Source organism: Zychaea mexicana (genome assembly GCF_025766255.1).
Source record: "Zychaea mexicana strain RSA 1403 chromosome Unknown BDB00scaffold_232, whole genome shotgun sequence".
Taxonomy (NCBI): domain Eukaryota; kingdom Fungi; phylum Mucoromycota; class Mucoromycetes; order Mucorales; family Lichtheimiaceae; genus Zychaea; species Zychaea mexicana.
Genome location: NW_026516895.1, coordinates 1 through 19,966, shown reverse-complemented (window position 1 = coordinate 19,966; position 19,966 = coordinate 1). Strand labels below are relative to the sequence as shown.

Genomic DNA, 19,966 nt, shown 5'->3' with positions numbered 1-19,966 from the left:
TCAGCTCGTTTTCATTCTACTGCACTAAACGGTTCGTTATTTGGAGTATTGGATGGCGAGATATGGCCGTGCGGAAATCGCTCCTATTTTTAGCTGACTTTGGTGTATATATATATATATGATCCACAGTATAATACACGCGTACCGTTCCTGGCTGTTGCTCGTCGACATGGTATGGTAGAGACACCAAACCACCAGCGTCACGTTCGTCTGCTCGTCCTCATCCTGCTACTGTAAACAGAACGTTGTTTGGAGTACTGGATGGTGAGATACTGCACAGATGGGAATGGCTGCTTATTGCTTTTTTTCTTTGCCAGTTTGCCAAATAAGAAAGTAAACACCTACCGCCATGACTGTTGCTCCTTGTAGAAATACTTATGACATAGACTCGACGTTGCCATTGCGTTGTTTGCGTTCTCGCATAACGTAAAGAAGAAAGCCGGCCGTTACTGTGCAGACTGCTGCAGGTTTTGCTATGCTCGTATTGCTGTCCTGCTGAGATGTGACAAGTCATTCAACTGGCAAAAGGCTTTTCCAAAAGCTTTAATGACGAAGATGTAGCGTCCGTTTGTTGTAATGCTTGTTGCTGTAGTGCAACTGTTACTGAAAGCGAAATGCATAGTATGAGTGTTGAGAAGAAAGCGTGCAAGATGAGGGTGTTGCTCGAGTGATGAAGTTGAAAAAAAATATAGGACGAGTGTTGTTCGAATGGTGATTAAAAGGAACGTGACAAGCGGCAAAGCTGAATTCAGTGGAGCGTGTGCGAGTTTGCAATTGAGCAAGTCGAGTGTTGGAATGGCGGCGAGCAGTAAGTAAAGGAGTGAAAGAGATGCAGAAGCTTCCTTTCGTAAAAAATTTTCTTTGGGGAGCGCTGTACCTTCGGCTTTCCCAAACGCGGCACTTATCACAGATGCTATCACCTTTTCGTTTCTTCACGTTCCTTCTGCCTTTCCCATCCGTTTGTGCTTGTGACAACACGTCTTTTACAACAAAATCTTGGTCACCGTCATTTCACTTTCCTCTACTGAAACGTGTACGACATAAGTTTATTATCTCTCAAAAACACGTACAAATACATACAGCATTCAAGAAGTATATATAATACCCAACAAATAAAGCAATCCAAAATAAGCGGTGGTGGAGAAGAAGAAGAGAGTCCCATATACATCCAAGCTCATCAATTGGAAACTCTAAACCCGGAACCTTAGTAAACCCGGACCAGGACTTGCGCGTTCGACTAAACCTGCTCGCTCACTGGCGTTCGCTGCCAGGCCCCTAAACCCGTTGCGCTTACACGCCCTTCTTTTCAGCCTATTGAGTGTCTTAATGCCCCACGATGTCCTATCTTCATCAGTAACGTAGCTGCTGGAATTCATGACAATGAAGTAAGATCTGTTGGATCGCTTGAATAAAAGCATTTGCCTCGGTGTCTGTATAAGCAAGAAGCCTGTATATCAGCGAAAATGCTTGCTGTTGCTGTTTTTTTTTCACAAGCATCTGAACTCCACAACTACAAGCTCTAACGACGACGTATTCGATACAACTTGTTGCTGATGTTCTCTTTTCAATGATTTCACTCTCAACTGGGGAAATGCAGTGTCTTACTCAGGAAATACACAGACCGGTCATTTTTATTCTATAGTATCTCCTTCATCATTATAGCAACACCAGATATTTCACTCATCAACTTCCACTCATTGGATTTTCATATACTAACATGCAACAGAACCGCAGATACCACATTTACTAATGTATTTTCAAGCTTGAAGCATATGGAGCTGTTTTTGCATATCAAACGACAACAGAATCTCAATTCATGAAATACCAGTTTATTAAAGCATGTTAATACTATATAGTCAAAAATGCTATTGTTTCCTTACCTGAAGATAACCACCACTTCCACACCGCAATAAAAAAAGGAACCAGCTTTGCTATCTTTATATCCTTGGTATCCTTCTCTTCCTCACCTGTGTAATAATGAGATACCGCCATGCCCGGATCCTTGTACTAGTACTCATTTGCTTGAAGCCGCTCTTGCTCTAAAAATAATCCGCACACTCCTTTCACCTCTGTTGCTCGTTGACATGACGTGCTAGAAACACCAAACTGCCATCGTCGCGTTCGTCCGCGCGTCCTTATCCAGCCGCTGTAAACCAATCGTTATTTATATTATTCGATGGTGAGATATCGTCGTGTGTGAATCGCAACTTTTTAGCTGAATTTGGCGTATATAGATGATCCACTATATAATACACGTGTACCATTGCTGCTCGTGCTCGTGGATAAGAGTTGCTAGTTACACCGGACCCGTATCGTCGCGTTTGTCAGCCCGTCCTTATTTTTTTTCTGTCACAGTAAACGGAACGTTAATTGGAGTACTCAATGGTGATATATAGCCGTGTGCGAATAGCTGCTTTTTTTTGCCAGTTTGCCTGATAAAAAAGAATAGACACTTACGGTCAAAAGAAGAAAGCCGGCCGTTACGGTGCAGACTGCTGTAGGTTTTGCTGTGCTTGTGTTGTTGTCACGCTGAGATACTCGCAGGTCATTCAACTGGCAATTTCATTATTCCAATTAGTTGTAATGGCAGAGATGTTGCGTCCGTTTGTTGTAAAGTTTGTTGCTAGAGTGCTGCTGTTGCTGCTGATGTATGTTGCTGCTCTCGTCAATCGACAATGCTGCGGCAGTTGTTACTACGAAGGAAAACAGAATAAAAAAGTGGTCGAGTCCATCCACAGTAGGAACAAAGAATCCACTGAGACAAAGAATATGTGCTCTTTAGTATCATATACGTAAAATACAATAGCCATTCCAGTGCTGAATTTTGTAGAAAATGTTCAAGTACCTGATGAGGGCCAAGCAAAAAAGAAAACGACGCCGGACAGAGTTGACGTTAGCAACACAGAAATAAAGAGCTTGGTCCTGGGATCATAAGATTATAGCAAAATGAAGGACAGAGACCAGGCCGTTGTCAGAGATGCAATTCATTTGAGGGCCGTTCAAAGGTATTGAAAAAATAGTGCGAGATGCGTAATATTCGAGTGTTGAGAATAAAGAAAGCGTATAGGACAAGTGTTGCTCGAGTGGTGACTGAAAGGAACGTGAGATGCGGCAAAGCTGAATTCAATGGAGCGTGTGTGAGTTGGCAATTGAGCAGGTCGAGTGTTGCAATGGCGGCGAGCAGTACGTAAGAAAAAAAACAAGTAGAGGAAAAAGAAGTGAAGGAGCGAAAGAGATGCAGAAGCTGCCTTTCGTAAAAAAAATTTTTTTTTGGAGCGGGCTTTGCCAAACACGGCGCTCATGACCACAGATGCTATCCCCTTTTCGCCTTGCCTTGCCGTTTTCCCATGTACCTTCTGCCTCCCGCTTGCTATCGTTTTTCTTTCCATCTGAGCTTGTCATTGATACTTCTTTGCTAATCCCTTTTTAGAAAATTTTGGTCATCGCTGGTCATCGCCTCTGGTCATCGTACACGCTTTTGGAAATTTTTGGTCATCGCCTTCTCTTTTTTTTCTCCGCTGGTCATCGCCTCTGGTCATTGCCTCTCCCTTTCAGTCACCGCTGGTCATCGCCTCTGGTCATCGCCTCCCCCTTTCAGTCACCGCTGGTCATCGCCTCTGGTCATCGCCTCCCCCTTTCTGTCACCGCTGGTCATCGCCCCTGGTCATCGCCTCATCGCCTCTGGTCATTGCCTCTCCCTTTCGGTCACTACTGGTCATCGCCTTCCCCCCATTCTTGCAAATGCTCCCCCCACCACTGTTCCTTTTTGGGAAAAATCTGGTCATTGACCAAATAAAGTTTTGGTCATTGTTTGGTCACTGTCATTTCACTTTTCCCTGCTTAAATGTGTCCGACATAGGTTTATGAGTATATGCTCTTCATTCAGCACTAGCCTTTATGATCTAAGAAGACTCGCATAGCTGTTAGAAAGAAAAGTATATGAGTTGCTTCTGTATGCACACAAGGAAGGTTAAAATTGCACGTGCTCATGCTTCAAGCTGTCGTTCTTGATTTTGCTTACTGCTAGTCGTATTGTTGCAGCCTAATCGGCTTTGATGTTTCTTTCCGATGGGTACAACCTCCACTTTTTCCAAGCTTTTTTCAAGCTATTTTTTTCGTCTTGCCTATGTATTTGTTGCTAACAACATGGAAGATATACCATTGCATGCTAGTTTGTAGTATGGGTTCAGAATGTCTATGGAAAGAAAAAGCATGTTTCAGTATCGTTTAAGCTTTTGATTGCAAATGCGACATACCTTACTTACTTATATCCGGGGCAAACACATTCGACGATCATAGACAATAGAATTGTTTGGATTGACCATCTTCTGGCTTTCTTTTCGAGCCAACTGTTCTGATCATTGCTCACTGAGTAACATTGTTAGACTTCGAATTTTGCTCTTCCGTTCTTGTACTGTAGTAGTTGAATGTAAATGGCATTAGCAGGGTTCAGTTTCTGCCCAACGGCAAAAGCTATAAATATGAAACTATAATTATACGCTGTAACAAAGCACCTTTGCTTGAATAAGTACAAGACGCAGGCACCAAAAAGCAAAGACTAATGGTTAAAAATGCTGCTAGCCAAGCGACAGTAACATGGGCGAAACAATAATGCTGTAAGCCAAATGAGGGACTGTTGGCCAAGTGACGATGCTGTTGACAGAAAAAATTGCTGTGAGCAAATTAGTAATTCCGTTAGCGAAAAAGAGGGCCGTTGCCCAAGTGACGATGCCGTTGACGAAATAAACTGTGGTGAGCAAATTAGTAATTCCGTTAGCGGAAAAGAGAGCCATTGACCAAGTGAGATGCCGTTAGCGAAATAAAAAAAAACTGTAAGCGAAATAATGATGTCGTTGACCAAATAAGGGGCCGTTGCCCAAGTGACGATGCCGTTGACGAAATAAATTGCTGTGAGCAAATTAGTAATTCCGTTAGCGGAAAAGAGAGCCATTGACCAAGTGAGATGCCGTTAGCGAAATAAAAAAAACTGTAAGCGAAATAATGATGTCGTTGACCAAATAGGGGGCCGTTGCCCAAGTGACGATGCCGTTGACGAAATAAAATGCTGTAAGCAAATTAGTAACGCCGTTAGTGAAAAAGGGGGCCGTTGACCAAGTGAAAATGCCGTTAGCGAAAAAAGGGGCCATTAGCGAAATAAAATGCTGTTGGCCAAATCAAAACGCCGTTGGCCAAGTGGAAAACCTCATTGGCGAAAAAGAAGCCCGCGAACGAAATGGTAAATCCCGTAAACCAAAAAAAAAATCCCATGAGCGAAAAAAAAAATCCCGTTCGCGAAAATTTTAGAGCCCGTGTCCGGGATTGGATTCAAAATCCTGTATAGCCATTTGCCAGCTTTGGACTTTTTCTCACACAGTCAATGCCGTTCAGTGAGCTTTCCAGCGACGATGAGACAACAAAAATGCTGCAGTCACTAGCCGTTGACCACTACATGTCTTTAATTGGAAATGAAGCCCACCTCATCGACTTTATAAAAGGAGTACTCGACAAGCAAGAGATATTCTACAATAAGATACTCGCTCTCGCTGATGATGATGATAAACCAAGGTTACGTGAAGCTATCCAAGATGCTCAAGTCGAACAACGAGCTCTAAAGCGGAAGCTGGACGAATTGGAGGATGATGACAATGATGTTAACAATGACAACGCGGTGAATGATGACAATGACAATGCGGTGAATGATAACAATGACAACGCTGTGAATGATAACAACGACAACAATGACGATGGTGTACACGTTGCTACCCCCTCTTCCTCAACTACTTTGGAGGATAGAAAAGCACTGTACAAGAAAGGGATGGAGTTTGTCGCGAAGTATAAGAAGGCACGAATGGCTAAAGGCAAGAAGCGCATGGACTAGCAAGAATGCATGGCTGCAGGACGGAAGGAAGGTCTGCTGTTGAACTATAAAAATGCCAATACATTGAAAAATCAGTTTGCAAAGTTTGAAGAAAATAATGATGATTAATAAACATACCCACTGTCATGCTGATGAGATCAATGGAAAGAGGATATGAACATCTAGTGTGATAGCAAAGAAGATGCCCCACCATATTTTGTATAATCAAGCTGGAAGCGTGGAAATGGATGATGGGATCGCTATTGTTAAGATTTTGTAGTTATTCTACATCCACGCTTGATGACTGTTTACAACGTAAGCCTTTGTAACGTTATAGCATGAGCGGACACGTTTATATATCCATTCATCGTATAAACATTCTTCGCGAATAAACCTATTTGTCATAGATCTGAGGACAAGATAATATGTGACTTATTTAAGATAGTTGCGCCAGTATCATTTTTTACTCTGTGCCACTCACTCCAATTGCATAACGCCACTTGCCATCCCACGCATGCGCCAGTAATATCTGAAAAAAGTGTACCTTATACTCAATAGTAAATGGCTTATATCTCCAAACCATATTAAGTAAGTAAGCATTTGCATCATAATAAATCGTGTTCCTGGACCTTGTTTCTACCCAAATATCAAATAAAAATTTTGAGTAGACCTGGGGTAGACCTAGGTCTACTAGGTCTACTGCACCTACTAAGTAATTGCTGTGGCAATTCTATAAGGTTTATGCTATGCTTGATTCCTTTCTTAGCTACTCTACTCATACTTCTTCGCTTCGCTCAGGTTGTGCTTCATGCACGGGTTGACGCTACGCTTTATTTATATCCTAATAACTATTGTATTGTCTGAGATTGGAATAGACGACTAAACATGCCACAAAACATATAGCGCATGAGATTCATATACAGCATAAAGGGGATGTACGATGGTAGAAAAGCGTATAAGTACCGTGGAATCAATCAAGTATATAAAATATATGAGGTTTACAAGCTAGGGCGAGGTACAAAGTTGTGAAGCGATAGTAAGCTATATATGTCCGTAAAATCCATCAATAATAGCTCTCAAGCTTGAACGAGCGGTCTGGTTTCTTATATCGTTACATACAGTATGCAATGGGTACGGTCGGTTTGACTTAAACGGAGTCAAAAGGATAGTAAACGAAAAGTACGAGAGAAAAAGGGGTTTTTTTTTTATTGTGCATATGGGATGAGAATTTATAATTTTCTATCATGCATAGCTAGGCTTGTTACTCAATGGTCGACTCACCAAGTGACACAAGTCACACTATTCTGCACTGCTATAAAGAGGGCCTTGATGACTCGCTATGGTCCCCAAGCGAGTTATCATTAAAGAGAAGGGCAGAATTGGGCAGATAGATACATGGTAAGAATAGAACATGTAGAAACAACATATAGGGAACAATACGAACGTAGGGGGGGGGAAATTGACATAAGAACCTCGCATAAGTAAATTCTTGATGGAATCCACAGTAGAAGAAATGTTGAAACGAAAGAGAATAGGAGAGACGTCAGGGAAAGAAAAGAAAAAGAATAAAGACATAGATAAGAAGATATATCGACAGCTGATTAGGACTGATACCACAGTTCATGTTCGTGGCGGATGGATGTTCGTTCCAATCGAGGACGAGTATAATAAAACTTGAGCCGGTTTGCATGGAATACCCCAGGAAGAGATAATGCTTCGTCGCGCAATTTGTATGTGTCGTAGCCCAATCTCTTGTCCACAGCGTAGGGTCCGATCCAGTGCGGTGCTAAGTCAGTGCTCATAGGCGATAATGCTTCGTTATGAACCATTACCTTATCGCCCACCATAAATTGCCTCGCTTTGGCCTTCGCATCATACCGGATCTTCATCGCTTGCTTGTACTCCTTCATGCGTTGTTTGGCAAAAGTTAGCGCCGTCGCCTGCATCCGTGTAAAATCCTCCATGCGCTCGGAAACAACCGCGTATGCCGTTTCTTCATCCACATCATCCAAGGGAGCCGCAATCTCCTCAGATGCTGCCGTCATACTTATAGGCAATCGTGGCTCTCGCCCAAAAGCTAAGTAGAACGGGGTACAACCATGGTCACGCCTTGCCGATGTCCTGATGACAAATAACGCTGCTGAAAGCCAAGTTTCCCAAGATCCGAGGTAATGTGTGCCAAGGCGGCGTAGGATTGTGCGCACCGTTCTCACTGCTCGTTCTACTTGTCCCTGACGTTGGGGATGATGTGCTGCGCCCGTTTTGATTGTTAAGCCATACTGATATTTCATGCGTCGATTCAAGTCGTGCCTAGTAAAATGGCTTGCATTGTCGCTGATCACGATTTCAGGCTGGCCATATCGACAGATCCACTCGAATAGGAACACCAGGGTAGCATCGCTACTCTTGGTTGCTGTAGGCATTACCTCCATCCAGCCGCTAAAGCTGTCGACTCCAAGCAATATGGCGTTGTTTCCGTGCTCCGATGTCGGCATGGTCAGGAAGTCAATAAAGAGTCGTCCAAAGGGACCCTCTTTTGCAGGAGCCCAAGGGTGCAGTGGTGTAGGCGGCTTGCGTGGTCCATATTGTTGACAAGTCGGACATGAGAGCACGTACTTCCTCACATCGGCAAAGTAGCCGGGCCAATAATATCTGTCCTTTATTCGCGCGAAAGTCCGTCCAACCCCTTGATGACCTGCCAGGAGGTGATCGTGATTTTCTTGCAATATCTGTAGTACTTCGCCTTGTTGCACTACCATACGCACGCCTGTACTTTTCGAAGATCGTCGATATAGTTTGTCATCATGCCAATAGTAGTACCGCGCAGCTTGTCGGATCGCACGCTTTTCTTTTTCGCTGATGCCTTCATCCATGCTCAACGTCAACAAGTATTTGACCAATGATGCATAACGATCCCGAGCCATTCCACCCCATTGTTCACCATCATCCTGAATACGCGGGCGTTTTCTGCGAGCTTCTTCGGGGAGATCTTGTATCACGTGTACAGGAAGGTAGTCGTCAACAATGACCTCATCGAGATCAATGTTGTCCATCACATTCTGGGGTAGCCTTGATAAGGCATCTGCTTGAACGTTCGCTTTGCCTGGCTTGTAACTAATGGTGAAGTCGTACATGGCCAAGGTCATTAGCCAACGTGCGACTCGTGTAGATGTTCCTTCCTTGAGATTGGCAATGAACTCTAACGCCTTGTGATCCGTTACCACGTGGAAATGACGACCAAGTAGATACAGGCGAAAGAAATGAGTAAAGTATACAATGGCCATAAACTCCCTTTCATATGTGGACAGCTTTTTTTCGGCATCAGAAAGGGCACGGCTTCCAAAGTATATAGGCAAATACACGCCTGGATGCTCTTTGCTCTCTTGGCTGAGGAGTCTGCCTATCCCGGTATTAGAAGCATCGGTGAACAAGGTGAACGGTCGTGTGAAGTCAGGATGTGCAAGAACAGGTTCGGTGCTGACAAGGCTCTTGCATAAATCGAAGCACTCTTGTTCTTGATCACCCCACACGAATGGCTGATCCTTCTTTTTGAGCGCGTTCAATGGTGCCATCTTAGTTGACAGGTTAGGCAAAAACCGACGGTAGTATTGAATCAGGCCTATGAACCGGTTTAGTTCATGAACATTTTTCGGCGGTGGCCATTGGACGATTTTGTCGACTTTCGATTGCTCCATCTCAAATCCTTGTTCGCCTACGATGTACCCGAGGACTCGTAATTCTTGATACCCAAACTTGCATTTCCGCTGGGAGAGTGATAGATTTATCTTCGCCGCCATTGAGAGGACCTTGTCAATATGCTCCAGGTGTTCTTCAAAAGTCTTGCTGAAGATGATCAGGTCATCGATGTAGACTAAGAGATAGTCATACAACACTTCTCGGAAACAGTCGTCCATAATAGATTGCCAAGCGCCTGGAGCACCTTTCAAGCCCATCGCCAAACGAGTCCACCTGTATTGCCCGTACTGTGTCACAAAACCGGTGAGATCACGGTCGTCTTCTTGAATTGGAAGCTGCCAGTATCCTCGAAGCGCATCACATATCGATATGTATTTTGATCCCCACAGTAGAGTAAACAGAAAGTTCGTGTTGGGTATTGGATACGCTGAGTCCTCGCAAGCGGCATTGACAGGTTTGTAGTTGAGGCATAGCCGGTAGGGATCCTTGCTTCCTGCGTGATCTGCAACAGGCGCGGCACAACTGTACTGCACAGCGTTCCCATGCGCATCGTAGCCAATTCGTTCTTGACCATTTTTCGCTGCAAATGCCGGCATGTATAGCTCTTGGTTATCGCCGTTCAACTCGTCGTCACTCGGGTCGCGATTAGTTTCTTCTCCAGCAAGGAGCGACCAAACCGGCATAGGTTTACCTTGTCGGGACAATTTTACACGTGGCGTTTTATGCAGGGCCTTGGCTTTTCGTCGTACTCTCGGCTTACGCTTCTCAGCATCAGCAGGTATCAGAACAGTGCCTGCTGCCCAAGGGCCTGAACAGGGCTCAATCAGATTCATGGCTTCCAAATCTTTTAGGTACCCTTTTAACCATTGATTTGCTTCGAAAGGAATTGCGTACGGTGCAACCTTGGTAGGTTTCGCGCCTGGTTTCAGCTGAATATGGTACAGTGGCACGTTAAGCTCTCCCACTTCGGATAGCGATGTTGCAAATCGATCTTCATGCTTGTCCAAAACGGCTTGCAGTCGGTTTTGTTCGTGGGATGATAGCGTTGGATTGATGTTGAAGCGTTTAGTCGCAGGTGTTTTGGGTGGTTCTGCGATAGCCATATTTGAGCGCACTATAATGCTTTCGTTGACATCTTGTTGGTAGATTGGCACCCTGTCGCCGCTTGGTGTTGGTGCATCTGGGTACCACGTTAGTTCTTGTAGTTGCCGCATTACCTCATCCAAGTCAGTGGTGGTGGGCCGCTGAGGCAATGTCAACATATTCTTGGCGGCACCGATGATATCCCCGGCTTTTACCCCAAGACGCTGCTGCCCACGGTTCGCGATAAACAGAAAAGCAGATTGATCTGATTCGATCTTTGATGGCCAAATCACTATGTCGTGGTGCCCGACAGGGTGAGTTTCGAGGACGAGGTGTTCGCCAATTGCTGCTGAGTCTCCTTGGATTTTGAGTCTTAGCGCCAGGACTTCACCTTTGTCAAGGACCAGATCATTGTGCAGCGTGATTATTCTGTCCGCATTGTTGTTATCGCTTTCTCGTTCAATGGCCATATGTGCATAGACCGCCTCCATCTCGACGTTTTCGTCCGAAACTGGTAGCACTTCTCGACAGGGTTCAGGCCCAAACCCCCAATGCGTTGGTACCTCCCAAATAGCATCATTTGACGTGTCGTCTGGATGTCTGTCTGGTTTGAGGAAGGTGATGCGTTGTTGGTACGGTATAACGCTGGCGCAAGTGTGGTACAAGAAATCGTGCCCAAGAATTAGAGGAGTATTGTGATTTTGTACCACCATGAACCGGTGGTGGACAACAAGCTCCTTGCTCAACGTGATGTTCAGGTCAATGGTACCAACGGGATGCTCGAGACTTCCTCCACCAAAGCGGATGACTCTTTCTGTCGGACGAATGTTCATATCCAGCTTCACTCGTTGGACCAGTGATATCGGCAAAATAGACACATTGGACCCACAGTCAACCAACGCCTCAATCTGTTCATCTGCGATGATTGCATAGATTGCCTGAAGCGCTCGCATTTCTTGCTTGTCAGTGGTATCGTAATGCAATTTCTTCGCGGTGATAGTGGTGTTTACTGTTGATACCAGAGGCTCTTGCCTGCGTCGATGACTACTATTGCTGGTGGCTCCCATGGCATTTAACGCTTCTTGCCGCAGGACCGGTGCATAGTACATCAATTGAGGAAATGGCACTTCAATTTTCATGTTTTTGAGGGCTTGACAGATATCGAATTGCTGTACGTTTCCCTTCTGATCCACAATCAAGGGGAATTCAGATGATGCTTTATGCTGCAATGATGGCGGGATCTCTCCTCGCGCTCGCGCCTCATCATCGGCTCGTTTGTATTGTGCTTTTGCTTGACGTGCTTTTTCCAGATTTGCCAACAGCTTGTTGTATCTTTCGTCGCTGACATGAACATTTGGTGATGTTTGTTGATTGTTGTGTTGAGCGGGTGGTTGCGAGGAGTCGACCTCCATGTTGCTGTCATGTTCTCGTTTGCGACTTCTGGTGCTAGTTGCAGGTGTATCGCCGTCGCCAGTAGCGTACACCCCTTGTATAAAGTTGACAGGTCTTGTCATTGATGAGGGTTCGGCCGCAGTGCCTGCCTTTACTGGCGGCCGCCCTGAAAATCCGTCGTGGAGTTTCCGCCTTGAATGTCTGCATTGTTTCTGTTCGCGCTCTTGGCGTCAGTTACTTGTGCTCCTGCTTGTCTTCTAGGACAGTTCATAGCATTGTGCTCTTGTTCTGGACATGTGCTGCAAGGGCCTCGACACTGGCGAGCTAGGTGACCGGTCTTGTTACAATTGTAGCAACGCGCCGCACTGTATGCGTTTCCTGCATGTGCGGCTCCTCCGGCCTCAGGTCGTTTTAGAATCTGCCTTGGTGCTTGTGATGATGCGTACGACCTCATCATCGCCTCCATCTTGTCTAACGCATTCGCCAAACTGTTATCAAAATGGTCTTGCAAAGTCGATGTGTCTGAGCGGTCGCCTCTGGGTGGCCTCGTTTGCTGACGAGCAGTGGTTTGATAGACAGGAACGATTTGGCGTCCGTCATGTTGTGGCGCTGCCTGCTGAGGCAAGTTGCCAAGACCGACAGTGTGTCGTATGACCTCCATATGCCGCTCGGCTGCTCGGACGGCTTCTTTGAGCTCACTGATTCTGGTAGGTGCCGCACCGCGAAGCTGCTCTCGATATTCCAATCTGAGGCCTTCAATGACATCAGCGATCTTGTCACTGGCCAATAGCTGGGTATTGCACCCCTTTTCGTATCGACTCGCCAAGGCAAGTTTGTTTGTTGTATATTGTAGTCCGGATTCGTGTTGCAGCTGTATGCGTTGCCGATATTCCCACCGATAGCGCTCCTGCCATCGTGCTGTTAGGAATTCGTTCTTGAATTGTTGGACAAAACAGTCGTCGGATTCGTCGTCAAAAGCGGTGCTACGTTCGAGATTCAGATCATGTTCAAACCAATCTTTGGCATGGGCATACAATGATAGTCCTGCCATTTCGATACGTCGTCTGTCGCTCTGCCAATTGTTCGCTACTGCAGCATCTTTGAATGCGTTAAGAAACTTCAAGGGATCGTCATGATTGGGATCTCCTCCAAATTTAGGTGCATCTACGCGTGATGTTTCCATATGCACGACAATGCGGTTGTTTTGGTCACGCGCGGTTTCGTCTCCTGTTTGGTCTGACATTATCACCACCGCACAGGCAGAAGTAGTTGCTTTGTATTTTCGCCGGTTGGCTTTGTTCTTTGAGGTTTTACGATGTTGTGGCAATGTGGATGGCCTATGCTCAGCTTCTCCACCAGTTTTATTGTATTGTCTGAGATTGGAATAGACGACTAAACATGCCACAAAACATATAGCGCATGAGATTCATATACAGCATAAAGGGGATGTACGATGGTAGAAAAGCGTATAAGTACCGTGGAATCAATCAAGTATATAAAATATATGAGGTTTACAAGCTAGGGCGAGGTACAAAGTTGTGAAGCGATAGTAAGCTATATATGTCCGTAAAATCCATCAATAATAGCTCTCAAGCTTGAACGAGCGGTCTGGTTTCTTATATCGTTACATACAGTATGCAATGGGTACAGTCGGTTTGACTTAAACGGAGTCAAAAGGATAGTAAACGAAAAGTACGAGAGAAAAAGGGGTTTTTTTTTTATTGTGCATATGGGATGAGAATTTATAATTTTCTATCATGCATAGCTAGGCTTGTTACTCAATGGTCGACTCACCAAGTGACACAAGTCACACTATTCTGCACTGCTATATAACCCTCCTCATGCTATCTCAGCTTCAGTTGGGCTGTGCTTCATGTATGGGTTTATGCTACACTTTATTTGTATATCCTAATCACTCTCCTCATGCTTTCTTCGCTTCGCTCGGGTTGTGCTTCGTGCATGGGTTGCCGCTATGCTTTATTCCTATCTTAATCACTCTCCTCATGCTTTCTTCGCTTCGCTTGGGTTGCACTTCGTGCATGGGTTGACGCTACACTTTATTCATATATCTTAATTACTCTACTCATGCTTTCTTCGCTTCGCTCGGGCTGTGCTTCGCACACGGGTTTACACTACGCTTTATCCCTATCCTAATCACTCTCCTCATGCTTTCTTCACTTCGCTCGGGTTGTGCTTTGCGTGGGTATATACTATAGGTATTAAACCATAATACCCAAACATTGAAAAATCCACGATTTCCATTTTCATCCGAAAAAAGAATAATATCTAAAAAGTTTCAAGTTCAAGAAAATAAAGCACTTTCGATCTGAAGATGACATAGTGTTTAATCTATATAACTTATTATCCATATAAACATGTTTGATCCATAACAATTTTTTTGAATCTATAGAAAATATTTTATTAGTAATTAATATATAAAATTACCTTATTATCATATTGAATGATTGTTTATTGGAAAATCTACTAAATCCACCATATTTCTTTGCTACAGTATAAATTATTCCCAGTACAGATGCAGGTGTTGATATATGTGATAATGAAGACAACACTGGAACTGTTGCTTCATTTGTATGCTGAAGCTCTTATCGACACTACTGTTTGTTGTATCCAACATGATCAATAACACATATTCTTTAATTGGTCATTAATGATTGCTGTTATTTCCCTCATAACCTCACTTGTGCGGACATTTCTTTATTCATACACATCTTGGTGAAACACCGATCAGCTATGCTCAGTCATTATTGGGATCACGTAATTCACATTAGCTACTATCTGAGGCATTTACCCAGATGTACCTTTTACTCACGCATCATACATTACTTAATCCTATATAATTGATTTGTAACATCAATTCATCCGTTCAATGCACACGCTGTGGTAGTTGCTAAGGATAAGCCATTTCTTATAAATAGTGAGAACTTTTGTTATCATAATAAACCGATTTCAATTCCTTTCGGGTCTCGTTGACTTATTCTGTCTCTTTTGGTTTATTGGATATTACACTGTTGATAGTAATAGTCATCATCATCATCATCATCATTTTGTAGTTCTTCTGCTAAAAATGTCAAAAGAATACTATTTAACATCATTGCCGTCGTTCTTCTTGGTAGATTACTGCCAAATCTGATGCATCATCATTATCATCAATGTCTCTAGACGGCGCTCAAATGATTCATATTGGCTGTGTGGGGTTATATATGTGAGGATCGTGAGTGCATGATAGTAGTTGCTTATATTTTCTTTCTAAACATTGATCTAAAAAACGTCAAAACGGGACCGTTTATTGTCATTGCCATTGTTTTCTTCAACATAATGTTGCCAATATATAAGATCCAATATCAACATTGCCTTATGATACTGCCAGCTCATAGACATGTGTATTATTATTATTAGTACAGCATCATGCTAGATGCTAAAGTGATCCAGCATTCTACACAGTGCAATTAGACCTTTTATTGTCATTGTTATTATGGTGCTGCTTAGAATCCTTTCAGCAACTATGATCTAATGCTATTATTAATTACTGTCCATACCCACGCTTGGTCTGATTTTTTTTTTACAAGTTCTTGGTGAGAACATAGTCTCTTAGAGTCTAGTCTTGATATTTTTGGTCGCTGCTGAATATAAGCTTGAATGATACTCAATATAGCAAGTGCCGTCGTCCATTTGGGATATATGTTGCTAACAAACAATTAAAGAGAGGCAATAAAAAAAACATAAGTTCATACTCAATACATAAGAGTTTGACCAGAAGACATACTTTCTAAATAGTTTCTATATACGGTCTGAACCATCACTGCAAAAAGAAACATGTATTACCTAGGAGTTTTGGGGTGAAACGAGGGGAATATGAGTTGACGCCACAAACACGAAACGGGTATTTCCCTGTCCTCACGCTCATGATAATGCTGCTCGTTCAAATGGATTCCGATTTGCATCTGTGGATGGTGAGATATCAGTGTGCGCAAGTCGTTGCAGTTGCTCGTTATATATAACGAACTAATATACATATGGTCTGTCCACAGTTGTTGCCCTACAAAAAAACAATGTCACAATCACGAAGCCAGTTTCGTCATATTCTCACGCTCATGATACTACTGCTCATTCAAATGGATTACGATTCGCATCATTAGATGGTGAGATATCGTCGTACGCGAGTTGTTGGAGTCGATGGGTATATATAAAGCACTAGTATATCCATGGTCCATCCACAGCTGTTGCTGCTCCAAAAAAAATGCCACAAACACTATGCAAATTTCCTCATATCCACACGCTCATGATAACGCTGCTCGTTCAAACATATCGCAATTCGCATCAGTGGATGCTGAGACATCGCTGTGCGCTAGTAGTTGTAGTTAATGGTTATATATGACGCACTATAATACACATGGTCCGTTCACGGCTGTTGCTGCTCCAAAAAATATGCCACAAACACGAAACCGGTATCGCCCTGTCCTCACGCTCATGATAATGCTGCTGATTCAAATGGATTGTAATTTGCATCAGTGGATGGCGAGATATCGTTGTGCGTGAATCGTTGCAGTTGATGGTTATATATGACGCACTATAATACACATGGTCCGTCCATAGCTGTTGCTCTTCCAAAAAAATTGCCACAGACATGAAACCAATATCGTCATATCCTCACAATCATGATAATGCTGCTCGTTCAAACGGATTGTGATTCGCATCAGTGGATGGTGAGGTATCGTCATGCTCGATTCGTTGGAGTTGATGGTAATATATAAAGATATATAAAGCACTAGTATACGCATGGTCCGTTCACGGTTGTTGCTCCTCCAAAAAAATTGCCACAAACACAAAGCCGGTTCTGTCATATCCACACGCTCACGATAATGCTGCTCGTTCAAATGGATTGCAATTCGCATCAGTAAATGGTGAGATATCGTCGTGCGCAGAATATCATGATTATAGCAATACACCAGTTATGTTCAGAAAAAAACCAATTTACTACCAAGGTTATTGCTCGTAAAAAAAGCGAATGACATGGAAACGATGTCGCCATCTCGTTGCACTTTGGTATCCAAGTATGAAGAAAACCGGTCTGTACAAGCTAGGGCACGTTTTGTCGCCTTTGTGCTGTAGTTTTTATTATCACGCTTGAATCGTCAAGTTAATTGACTCTGACCGTTCTCTTTTATCTCTCAAAGCAAGTGATGAACAATGTTGTGGGTTCATGGAGTGGCATTTTTTGTGTATAATGTTGCTGTTCTTGGCGATTGGCATTGGCTTCTGCGATTAGTAGATAAGAGAATGCTTCACTGTTGTCGCCACGCCAAAGATATTCCTGTGTTGACGAAAGCCAAATTGTCCGTTCGTTACGGACTTTTTGACCAATTAAATGTGGCGGAAAGACCGGGAACATTATTTATCCAGCCACCCGTAGCAGCAAAGCTGTATAGATGCAGATATACCCCTCAGCAGCTTCCACTGATTGGATTTTCATATACGAACATGCACCAGAACCGCAGATGCCACATTTATTAATGTATTTTCAAGCTTAAAGTATATGGAGCTGTTTTTCTTCATCACACGACAACAGAATCTCATTCCATAAAATAGCAATTTATTACAGCATGCTAATATTATACACTCAAAAAATGCTATTGCTTCCTTACCTGCATATCGCCGCCGCTTTCCACAGAGCCCTCGAAGAATATAGTTTTAATGTCATTATATCCACGGTATGCTTCCAATCCTCACCTATAAACAATGAGATATTACCATTTCGGATCCTTGTAGTAATCCTCATTTGCTTCAGGCCGTTCTTGATCTATAATAATCCACACGCTCTTTTTACCGCAGTTGCTCGTCGATAAGACGTGGTAGAAACACTAGATCAGCATCGTCAGGTCCGTCAGCTCGTCCTCATTCTACTGCACTAAACGGTTCGTTTTTTGGAGTACTGGATGGCGAGATATGGCCGTGCGCAAATCGCTCCTTTTTGGCTGACTTTGGTGTATATATATATGTTCCACAGTAAAATGCACGCGTACCGTTTCGGGCTGTTGCTTGTCGACATGATATGGTAGAGACATCAGACCACCAGCGTCACGTCCGTCTGCTCGTCCTGATTCTGGCACACTAAGCGGCTCGTTATTTGGAGTACTGGATGGTGAGATATCGTCGTGCGCGAATCGCCCCTTTTTAGCTGACATTGGTGTATATATATATGATCTACTATAAGTGCACGCGTACCGTTTCGGGCTGTTGCTTGTCGACATGGTATGGTAGAGACATCAGACCACCAGCGTCACGTTCGTCTGCTCGTCCTGATTCTGGCACACTAAGCGGTTCGTTTTTTGGAGTACTGGATGGTGAGATATCGTCGTGCGCAAATCGCCCCTTTTTGGCTGACTTTGGTGTATATATATATGTTCCACAGTAAAATGCACGCGTACCGTTTCTGGCTGTTGCTCGTTGAAATGATATGGTAGAGACACCAGACCACCAGCGTCACGTCCGTCTGCTCGTCCTTATTCTGGCAAACTAAGCGGCTCGTTATTTGGAGTACTGGATGGTGAGATATCGTCGTGCGCAAATCGCCCCTTTTTGGCTGACTTTGGTGTATATATATATGATCCACTATAAGTGCACGCGTACCGTTTCGGGCTGTTGCTTGTCGACATGGTATGGTAGAGACACCAAACCACCAGCGTCACGTCCGTCAGCTCGTCCTCATTCTACTGCACTAAACGGTTCGTTTTTTGGAGTACTGGATGGTGAGATATCGTCGTGCGCAAATCGCCCCTTTTTGGCTGACTTTGGTGTATATATATATGATCCACTATAAGTGCACGCGTACCGTTTCGGGCTGCTGCTTGTCGACATGGTATGGTAGAGACACCAAACCACCAGCGTCACGTCCGTCAGCTCGTCCTCATTCTACTGCACTAAACGGTTCGTTTTTTGGAGTACTGGATGGTGAGATATCGTCGTGCGCGAATCGCCCCTTTTTGGCCGACTTTGGTGTATATATATATGATCCACTATAAGTGCACGCGTACCGTTTCGGGCTGTTGCTTGTCGACATGGTATGGTAGAGACACCAAACCACCAGCGTCACGTCCGTCAGCTCGTCCTCATTCTACTGCACTAAACGGTTCGTTTTTTGGAGTACTGGATGGTGAGATATCGTCGTGCGCAAATCGCCCCTTTTTGGCTGACTTTGGTGTATATATATATGATCCACTATAAGTGCACGCGTACCGTTTCGGGCTGTTGCTTGTCGACATGGTATGGTAGAGACACCAGACCACCAGCGTCACGTCCGTCTGCTCGTCCTTATTCTGGCAAACTAAGCGGCTCGTTATTTGGAGTACTGGATGGTGAGATATCGTCGTGCGCAAATCGCCCCTTTTTGGCTGACTTTGGTGTATATATATATGATCCACTATAAGTGCACGCGTACCGTTTCGGGCTGTTGCTTGTCGACATGGTATGGTAGAGACACCAAACCACCAGCGTCACGTTCGTCTGCTCGTCCTTATCCTGCTACTGTAAACAGAACGTTGTTTGGAGTACCGGATGGTGAGATACTGCACAGATGGGAATGGCTGCTTATTGCTTTTTTTCTTTGCCAGTTTGCCAGATAAAAAAGTAAACACCTACCGCCATGACTGTTGCTCCTTGTAGAAATACTTATGACATAGACTCGACGTTGCCATTGCGTTGTTTGCGTTCTCGCATAGCGTAAAGAAGAAAGCCGGCCGTTACTGTGCAGACTGCTGCAGGTTTTGCTATGCTTGTATTGCTGTCCTGCTGAGATGCTGACAAGTCATTCAACTGGCAAATGGCTTTTCCAAAAGCTTTAATGACGAAGATGTAGCGTCCGTTTGTTGTAATGCTTGTTGCTGTAGTGCAACTGTTACTGAAAGCGAAATGCGTAGTATA

General features: G+C 43.9%; 3 protein-coding genes across 3 annotated transcripts; 2 read left to right on the top strand and 1 right to left on the bottom strand.

Annotated features, from left to right (window-relative positions):
• The first annotated feature begins 2,507 nt into the window (after positions 1-2,507).
• Positions 2,508-3,233, top strand: BDB00DRAFT_863538 (uncharacterized protein). The gene is made up of 2 exons (XM_053126129.1): positions 2,508-2,767; positions 2,846-3,233. Exons 1-2 carry the CDS (start codon positions 2,584-2,586, stop codon positions 2,932-2,934), a joined length of 273 nt encoding a protein of 90 aa, XP_052972304.1. The 5' UTR covers positions 2,508-2,583; the 3' UTR covers positions 2,935-3,233.
• Positions 3,234-4,790: 1,557 nt separating this feature from the next.
• BDB00DRAFT_273798 (uncharacterized protein) lies at positions 4,791-5,192 on the bottom strand. The gene has a single exon (XM_053116746.1). The coding sequence runs from the start codon at positions 5,145-5,147 to the stop codon at positions 4,932-4,934; it is 216 nt and encodes a 71-aa protein (XP_052972303.1). The 5' UTR covers positions 5,148-5,192; the 3' UTR covers positions 4,791-4,931.
• A 147-nt stretch (positions 5,193-5,339) lies between these two features.
• On the top strand, positions 5,340-6,261 carry BDB00DRAFT_273773 (uncharacterized protein). The gene has a single exon (XM_053116745.1). It carries the CDS (start codon positions 5,378-5,380, stop codon positions 5,876-5,878), a length of 501 nt encoding a protein of 166 aa, XP_052972302.1. The 5' UTR covers positions 5,340-5,377; the 3' UTR covers positions 5,879-6,261.
• The last annotated feature ends 13,705 nt before the right edge of the window (positions 6,262-19,966 follow it).